The sequence below is a fragment of the Pinus tabuliformis genome, chromosome X (genome assembly GCF_031772625.1).
Source record: "Pinus tabuliformis cultivar Carrire ecotype Pingquan chromosome X, CPIR1, whole genome shotgun sequence".
Classification (NCBI taxonomy): domain Eukaryota; kingdom Viridiplantae; phylum Streptophyta; class Pinopsida; order Pinales; family Pinaceae; genus Pinus; species Pinus tabuliformis.
The window spans coordinates 922,512,657-922,522,662 of NC_142308.1; the positions used below are offsets into that span (position 1 = coordinate 922,512,657).

The 10,006-nt window shown below is 40.8% G+C and overlaps 1 protein-coding gene across 1 annotated transcript; it reads left to right on the top strand.

Moving 5' to 3' along the window:
* Nucleotides 1–8,144: 8,144 nt before the first annotated feature.
* LOC149142692 (serine acetyltransferase 5-like) lies at nucleotides 8,145–9,562 on the top strand. Its single transcript, XM_089447612.1, has one exon. The coding sequence runs from the start codon at nucleotides 8,391–8,393 to the stop codon at nucleotides 9,339–9,341; it is 951 nt and encodes a 316-aa protein (XP_089303738.1). The 5' UTR covers nucleotides 8,145–8,390; the 3' UTR covers nucleotides 9,342–9,562.
* The last annotated feature ends 444 nt before the right edge of the window (nucleotides 9,563–10,006 follow it).

A 10,006-nucleotide genomic window follows, 5' to 3' on the forward strand; every position in this document is an offset into this window, starting at 1 on the left:
CCTTATTTCATGAACAAAACAGGGTTATTCATGAGGCATTGGGAACCTTGCTACAACCCAGAGAAGGAACCGTTCCTAGCAGCGTTGATCTAGGTTCGACTCTACTCCCTACTAGAGGATTTATGGGAGATGGACATCGTGGAATTGATTGGAAATTCCATTGGAAATTTTGTGCAAGTATCTCAGATCAACAAACAATGAACTTTTTCATCCTACGCCAGAATCTGTGTCTACATGAACATCTCCCAACCCCTACCAAAATTAGTTGAGATTGAATATCAGGATGAATTTTGGTCCCAACCACTAGACTACAAGCATGTCCCTTTCAAATGCAGAATCTACCATGAGTATAAACACTTGTTCCGTGATTACCCCCAGCGGAAGAAAGAGACCTCTGTCCTTTAGGCCAATCTGCCCCAAGATGGCTTTCAGTAGGTCTTGAGCTAACACTCTTTGGCTAACATGGGTCCTCCCAACTATGATCCGCTGCCCTCGCCAACGGTTGCCATGAATCGTCCATCTGGGAATTGGTGTGTTCTTCTGATTGAGCAAGTGGAGAAGGATAGTCCAAAAGCGCCAAAAGTTGTGAATCAAGCTCAAGTAGCAATGCAAGTGGAATTGGGCCCTGAAAACCCTGAGAGCAAACAACTAATCAACGGTTGCCATGAATCATCCATCTAGGAATCGTTGTGTTCTTTTGATCGAGAAAGTGGAGAAGGATAATCAGAAAGCGCCAAAAGTTGTGAATCAAGCTCAAGTAGAAATGCAAGTGGAATCGGGCCCTGAAAACCCTAAGAGCAAACAACGAATCAAAAAGAAATCTCTGGAGGAACTCTCGACTAGTAATGAGATTCAACGATTTATCGCCCAAGCTCAACAAGCCTTAGAGCTCAAAGTTAAAATGGATTAACTAAATTCCAATGAGTGGGTTTTGGTAGCCTTCCTGCGAAACTAGGCCAAGGTTTGATCGGACGATATTTCTCAAGAACAACTAGATCAATTCCACTGGATCTACAAATAATGGGAACAATGTCAAGCTCCTTTAGAATCTTCCCCTCAATTGGCCCTGGCCTGTCGTGAGGAGGAGGCATCATCTAAGTGCATTGAATCCAGTTCGGGGTTTTAGAAGAGAAAGAAGGGTAGAAAATCCACCAGTGAATTGATTAGAGAAGATGGGATGATCCTAGTCAACTCAGGGCAAACCAATGTCCTCATGGAGTACTACCAACACTCTCTACCCCTTCCTCAATGAAGGTAGTGTCCTGGAACATAAGGGGCCTCAAATCAAAAGGTAATTTGAGGTACTTGAGAGATAGAATTCAATAGGAAAAGTCATATATCATAGTTTTGCAAGAAACTAAGGTAACACAGGAGAAACTAAGTGAAATCATGAGAATAAGTTGGCCCACGGCGGATTTTATGGAATTAGATGCCAAGGGCAGTGTACGAGGGTTTGGGATTCTCTGGGATACCAGATCTATCTCCTTTGGGGCTTGGATTTCTTTCTCAACACTCTTTTGGGACAATTTGAATTTATAGGCTCCTCAGAGAAGGTTTGGTTAATAGGGGTGTAAGGTCTTACTCTCCCGAGGATGAAGTCGAATTTCCTTAGTAGTTTATAGAAGCTAAAAGAGATTATGGGCGAGGACAGTTGGATTCTTGCAGGCGATTTCAATCTGATCAAGGATTTGGGCGAAAATAAATGAGGAGTGAGGTGGTTGGACCCTATTTCTATCTCCTTTCAAGAAACTATTCAAGATCTCAAAGTAGAAGACATTAACTTTAGAAATGGCTCCTTTACATGGAATAGTCGATGAGGGGGAAAGCACCATATTGCTTCCCATATGGATCATTTCCTCATTTCGGATGATATCCTCCAACAGGACCTGTTCTTTCAAGCTTCGATTATTCCATGCATGGGATCAAACCATTGACCTATCTGCTTGGAAATCGACTTGCGAATGGCCCCAAAAAATAAACCTTTCCTCTTTGAGGCTTTCTAGCTTGAAAGGCCTGATTTCATTGAAAAGTTAGAGGAATGGTGGAAGGACATCATGGTAGTGGGGGGTAGTCACATGGAAACTTCCTAGCTGAAATTGAAGGAACTCAAGAAGAGGACAAAAGATTGGAATCATTTTAATTTCAACAATATCCAAAAAGACAAGTGGCGCCTGGATGAGGCAATGTGGTCAATCCAGCAATAGATTATCTTAGAAGGTTGAACGTAAACTCTTGCATCATAAGAGGGTTAGTTCCTAAATGATCTGGATCAAAGGAGAAAATCCTCAGGAGGCAAAAATCGAGGGTTCAATGGCTTAAAGGAGTGTGAAACACAATTTTTTTCCATAGAACTATGTTAAAGCACTGAAAGTTTAACCATATCTTCTCCCTCAATGGATCAAGAGGTCAACATCTTGTTCAACATAAGGGGATTTTAGAGGAGATGATTTCCTATTTTCAGAACCTATTCACTGAACCAAGAGTAGAGTGAAGTGTGGCCATCTCCAAAGTCAGGAAGTGTATTCCTCAATTAATTTCAGCAGATCAAATTGAGGCCTTCATGAGGGATATCTTTTATGTAGAAGTCAAGAAGGTTTTCTGAAGTCGAGGAGGTTTTCCATGCGCTTCCCTAAAACAAACCTTCGAGTCCTGATGGATTCACCTCTGAGTTATTTAAAGTGCGCTGGCACTTTCTCGAGCCAGAAATTCATGAATTGGTGGTGGAATCCCGCAGAACCTAAAGAATATGGTCAGGTCTTAATGCCACATTCCTCACACTTATCCCAAAGAAAGGTGTTGCGTTGGACCCGAATGGTTCAAACCAATTTCTCTTTGCAATGTTATCTACAAAATAATTTCAGGAATCCTAGTCCGGTGTCTTAAACCCTTAATGAAAGCTATCGTCAGACCTAAGCAATCAGGTTTCTTTGAAGGTTGGAAAATTATGGATGGTATCCTAGTGGCTCACTAGGTAGTCCATTCTCTGACTTCGTATGTATCTCCAACTATGCTTATCAAACTCGACTTATCTAAAGCTTATGACTGTTTGGATTGGAATTATATCCTTTCTATTATGGATGTTTTTGGATTCTCTCATTCATGGATCACTTGGGTAAAATCCTTGATTGAGACTCCATTCTACTCCATCATCATCAATGGTTCACCATCTCACACTTTTCAAGGTTCTAGGGGCCTCAAAAAAGGGGATCCCCTCTCCCCTTTCCTTTTCATTATTGTAGTTGAGGATCTCGATCGCCTAATCAAATCCGCATCTAAGTTCAGATGTCTACATGGCCTGAGGCATTCTCCGGAAGCTCCCCCTATAACACATTAACAATTAGTTGATGACAACATGCTATATGAGAAGCCAACCTTGAAAGAAACTAGACAATTCGGTCTTATCCTTGAGGAGTTCCAATAGGATTCAGGTACACTTATTAATGGGGAAAAATATAATATTTCTTTTTCAATACCCACCCTATGGTTCAAAGTCATTTGGATCAGACCCTTGGTTTCCATATCGGTTCACTCCCAAGCAATTATCTGGGAATCCCCTTGGTTTCTAACTCACTTATATCAACATGTCAGAAGGAGATGTTGAGCCTCATTGATCATAAGTTATCTAGATGGTCCTTTAGGGTTTTGAACTTGGTTGGTTGACTAACTCTCTTAAAATAAATTCTGTAGGCTATCCCAGTCTATTATCTCTCAGCCCTCCCTGCCCCTTGAGGTATTTACAAGGACATTACCGTCGAATTTCAGAGATTTCTCTAACCAGGAACATAGGTAGGTAGGAAGTGGGCATTGGTGGCATGGGATAAATTATACAAACGAAAGACCCATGGTGTTATGGGCTTGAAAGATCCAAAGATCTTATCAAAAGTTCTAGGGGAAAAAAATTGATGGCGTTGGGTGCAAGGGGGACGAGGAATCTAGAAGACCCTCTGGTGCTATAAATATGGCTTGTTTGACATTCTTGACCCTTTGTTTGATCATCAACATTTGTCGAATGGTTCCTATATCTAGAATATTGCCAAAGAAAATCGTGATATAATACAAGATCATGACTTTTGGGAAGTCAGGAATGGATGTCAAGCCCGATTTTGGGATGAGGTTTGGATGCAACACCCCAAGCTAAGTCAAGAAAATCACTTCAGGGATATCCAAACATTCACCTCTCAATTAGAAGGTGTGCAAGTTAAAGATTTATGGCAGGACAACAATAGGTTGTCAAAATGGAGAGTGTGGCAATCTCCAGTGCATTGGCCGAACCACGATCCCCCATTAGCTTGGGAGGCCTTGGTCTTGATCCTCCAATAACTCCCTATATTAAACAATGGCGAGTTATATAAACTCGTATGGGGTCATCACCTGAGGGGTATGTTTTCTCTTAAGGAACCATATTATATTCTCTCTTCTTCAGCGGATTGAGCCCCAGATCCTTTATGGAAACGAATATGGTACTTAGGGCTTTGGCCAAAAGTATCGTTCATCATATGGCTGACTGGGCATGGAAAACCTCTTACTTGGGATAAGCTTAGGAAAAATGGGTTTTGTGGCCCATCCTAATGTCCTCTTTGTTCCCGCGCAAAGGAGACAACGAACCATCTTCTTAACTTTTGTCCTGTGGCAATGGATCTTTCGAGGTGAATTGCCACGCTTTTTGGGGTTGTAGATCGATCTGAGAATAGTTTGAGAGAATCACTAGAATTGTGGCATTGGAAGCTCTTTAAGAATCCATAGTGAATAGAGCATGGTGTCTCTCATAGGGTTTCATCCTTTGGAATCTTCTTAAAGCCAAAAGCAGAGTAATGTTCCACTCAGAGGTTATCAGGGCCGATCAGGTTTGGGAAGTAACAAAGTGAAACATAAAAGAATCTATCTCTATTTCTCATTGTTTGGAGGAGAACTGGAAAGCGGAGGGTAGGGAGAGGGACATCCTGAAGATCTTAGCTCTTAGCTCAGATTCTCTTGCCCTAGGGCTTGCTCGTCGCTCTCCATGAGGGGAAGCTCGCTTGACTTATTTCTTTGTCCTTTGCCTAGTTTTTTCAAGTTAAACTTTGATGGTGTATCTAAAGGAAACCTTGGTTCAGCTAGCCTTGGTGGCTTAATTTAGAACGATAAGGGGAAGGTCATGAAACTTTTTGCGGCTTCGTGCAATGACTCTACCAACAATATCACTGAATTCCTAGCACTCGAGAAAGGCTTCAAATTGCCACTGAGATGGGCTTGGCGAAATTGCAAATCTCTGGGGACTCCCTAATCGAAATTTCTCTATTGTAGAAGCTTATTAACGAGCCCCCTTCAATAAGGTGATCAAAAGTTGGAGGCTAGATATTATTGGCTAGCATATCCACTCCCGTATTTCTTCCTTTGACTATGTAGTCACGAAACAAATGAGAAGACAAGGGAATCAGGCAGCCAAAAAACTAGCTAATTGGGGCAGTGATAACCAAAGTCAATAACTTACTCAAGATTGGTTTTTCAACTCTCAAGATGCCCATCTTGAGGAATTTTGTCGGATAGTGGCTTTTGAAGAAGGTTCCTCGATGGGGGTGATGAACACTAAGGTCAGGAAGACATGTGTGTCATGAATGCGAACATTTGTCGAGTGGTAAGGAGGACATACACCTTGTCCTCCCATTACGTAGAGTATATGGTGTCGTTAACGGTGAGACATGTGATGTTTCATTCATTCTCTTCGGGATTGAGAGTGAGATAGGGACGTGGGTTTATGGCGTCGGTTGAGTTTCAGGATCGCTTTTATGGTGTGGCAGTTTGGTGGATAGATGTACGTAGTTTGAGCTCTGGTAGTCTGACGAGTCTCTCTGGTCTTTGGTTAGTCTGGGAATGGTGGAGATTCTGTCATCGTCGCCTCCTCCATTACATATGGCTCACAAAAGCATTAATTTTCTCTTCCTACGCATGGTTTCTCACATTTTTCAGAGATTTGAGTGATTTCTACATGGTTATTTGGTCGGCTCTAGAGCCCACCCTTGTGCTACTTGTTCATCCTCTTCTCGACTATTCTCAGTGCTTGGAAGGCATTTGAGTTTCCTGGAAATTGAATATCTTTTGGGTCCTCCTATCTTTGTGGGTTTTCTATGGATTCCTGAGACCCATTGTTAGGAGAGCAAAATTGGGTTCAGTGGTGGAAAAACATCCTGAAGGTGTCTGTAGTGTTTGGTTATCAGGTTAGGTTTGTTCCTCATGTGTTTATGTTTGAGTGTCATGTTTTTTTGTCTACGACTATGTTCCTTTGTGCTTCCTTTGGTAGAGGCGATGGTAAGGTCTTAGTCTCATTGGTGTATTTCTTATATGTGGTTTCTCTTGCAACTCCCTAAGTTGTTGGCGAGAGAAGGCCAGTGGTTTTATGAAGTAAAATATTGGTGGATAATTTGGGGCTGCTTGGTACTCCACTGTGGTTCACGATGCGTCGGGAGGTGCTACATTTCGTTGTTGTTCATGTCTTAGAGGAGTATCCCTGGGCCCTCACCATGCGACTTGTGCCATCTATCTCCCACTCCTAGCCTCAACAAAGGGGAGCTTCGACCAGTTAGGGTAGGTGCAACAAAGTGTCGAAGGTGGCGATGGTGGAACGAATTTTTGAGCGTCCATCGTGGGGTGGTCGAACAAATGGTAGTTTGATTAGGGTAGTGTCGGGGGCTCGTGGTGGTGCGGGTGGTGCGAGAGTAGTTCGGGGTGGTCATGTAGTTGGGAATGGAAAGAAGGGTGGTGTGGCACGTGGGGTCGAAGTAAGTGTGCGGGGTTGGAATTGTTGGTCGGGGCGTGCAGGGGTTGCTGGCCGACAATGGTGCTCTAAGGCTTGTTGTGACCTGTTCTAGTCTGTTCTGGAGCGTGTGGAAGCTTACAACAAGGCCGAGAAGGAAGAACACGAGGTTGTAATTGTCACGCTCAACAAACTGCATTATTTTCAATGCCATGTCTGAGAAAGAATTGTGGTGGTTTGGCGTGGACAAAATTTGTTATCTGAAAAGGTGGAAAAGTTGGAAACATGGATGGCTCACTTCGAGCAGCATGTTCAGTTTCCTTATCGTCCCTTTCCCCTCCCGAGACTAAAGCAAACAACTCCGCATCTATTACTTCTGATGATTGAGCATGGTTACATGTGTTCTTCTAGTTTTGTTTGTCTTTTGGTGCTTTTGGCCTGTCAAACTATGGACTGTTCCTTTAGTTTTGCTATTGTTTATTTGTCATATGCGGCTAGCTTTAGTAAAAAAAACCCAGTCGAGATGAGACTACATGCATTTTGCTATTTATATACTCTACTTTTAATAAATGAATAAAATCTTGATTTACAAAAAAAATTATTAAATTAACTCTATAAATTTAAATAATATTAAAATTTTATAAAAATTTATGTAAATAGATTCATATTTCATTTAATTATATAATAGAAATTATTGTTAAAAATAGTTTCAGTACACTTAATAATTTAAGTATTTTTTCCTTTTCAGAACTTATATACATCCTAAAATTAAATTATTGTTATTATCACTTATAAATTTTTTCAATTTAATAACATTATGTAATCATAAATTTTTAAATAATAAACTATTAATTTATATAAAAATAAAAATATCAAATAATTATAAAAAAATATTTTGGTATAAAAAATAATAATTATAAACTTTAAATCCAGAACTAATTTATTCTTAACATTTTAATTTTTAGATTAATGATAAATGAGAAATTCCGTGTAATAAATTACCAATTCAACTCACCTATAAATTACATAAATTTAATTTCATACATTCAAAACCACAATTTACCTAATTAAAAAAATTACAAAATTACAGATCACTATAGAACTAGCTTTTAATAATAATTATAAAAATGGGATACTAATAATAATTATAAAAAATGCATCAAGAAAATGTTCCACAACAGATTCCTGCTTCAATTACACTTGTATGAATCCATTCCATAAGAACAAATCCCTCTTAAAATGCTCATGCCACGTCTCCAGCCTAAATTCGTTAACATTTCCCTTCACCCGTTTCGAGGTGAACAATCCTTGAACATTTCACAGACACGTCATTAACACTAACCCTATAAACAGGGTTGTCGGCAATCTCAGAATTTGGTCAAATGATCCGACTTGATTCTATATTGATTCCACGCTTGTTCACCAAGATTTGACTACTTCTATTGGCCCAGCCCTTTCTGAGGGGTCATTCATTTCTCGGAACAAGGATCAGATGCACCGCCGGCGCAAGTTTCTCGAACCAGCATCTCAGCTCTTTCCTGCGCTCTTTCTATATATAACTGCGCGCGTTTCCCTTGGCCTTCATACACACAATTGCTTCAATTGCTTCAATTTAATTGCAGCCCTCTGTTAGTTCCAGGGTTACAAATTTTAGGCACCAATGTCTCCTTGCGTTGAAAATTCTTCTTATGGCTGCCACTGGTCTAAATTTAGTGATTCACAGAAATCCCATTTTCTTAAGAATTCAGACCCCTGCTCCCAACTCTCAGAATCTGCTTGGAGATCGCATTCTGAGGCCGAAGAGGCGCTGGAATCTGATAATCTGTGGCTGAAAATGCGAGCCGAAGCGAGGAAAGATGCAGAGGACGAACCCCTGCTTGCAGTTTTTCTGTGCACTTCGGTCTTAGCTCACAAATCTATGGAAGATGCCCTGGCTTTCCAATTGGCCAGTAAGCTTTCAAATTGCACTCTTTCAAGCACCGTCCTCTACAATGTCATTAAAGGTGTTTTACTGGAAGATGAAGAGATCCGAGAAGCGATAAGAGCGGATCTTAGGGCTGTGAAAGAGAGGGACCCTGCATGCGTTTCTTATATACATTGCCTGCTCAATTTCAAGGGCTTTCTGGCTTGCCAGGCGCACAGAGTGGCGCATAAGCTTTGGAGCAGGGGAAGGGTTCCTCTCGCCCTTGCAATTCAGAGTAGGGTTTCGGAGGTTTTTGCGGTTGACATCCATCCCGGCGCTCAAATTGGCAAGGGGGTTATGTTTGATCATGCGACTGGAGTGGTGGTGGGGGAGACTGCTATAATTGGGAATAATGTTTCCATTCTGCACAATGTTACCCTTGGAGGCACTGGAAAACAAGGGGGCGACCGCCATCCCAAGATTGGAGATGGCGTGCTAATTGGCGCTGGAACGAATGTTCTGGGCAATATCAGTATTGGGGAGGGTGCCAAGATCGGAGCAGGGTCTGTAGTGCTCACTAATGTGCCCCCTTATACTACGGCTGTTGGCAATCCAGCACGGTTAATTGGCGGTAAGCTTGATAAGACTGACAGTTTAGCCATGGATCATACCTCCTTCATCTCTGAGTGGTCAGACTATGTAATCTAGCCTCCTTGTCAAAAATGTTTTCCCTGCCCACCAGGGATTAGCAGTGCCAATTGCGTTCTAATTTGCTATACAGGTTCTGTGCTGAGTTCATTTCCTATGTATACCTGTATTTCCTTATCTTGTTTTGAAGGACTCTCTGCTCTTCTCTGCAACACACACAAGGAAACTGCTTTCCTTAGAGTTTGGTAAATTAATGCAACTCCATTTTTATTGAGGAATTATCCATGTGTACTGGTAAAACTCATGTTATTAGTGGTCAAAGCTTGCTCTGGTGCAGGGTTCAAACTTTTTAATGGATAAATCAAATGGAAAATTAAGTAATAAGGAATTTAAAGTTTATTTCTCATTAAACGTTGGTATTATCTATGAATCGTTAAAGTCTAAGAAGCAACGTTCAAATCTTTTGGGGTTTTCATGATCAATCACAAGCAGAACTGAGTAACAGAAAAGATACAATTTCATCTTCATTCGGATTGGCGTTAAGTTGCTTGCACATGTCAACACCCAAAATGTTATATTGGGAATTGAATTATTTTTATATATTAGTTAAAAAATCATCGTATACTTTAAAATGTTATAGTGAAATTAATTGAATTTTTTTTTAAATGTTTTAACAATGACACTATATAATTTCACAGTTTTCACGAAGGGTATTTTTTAGTAAA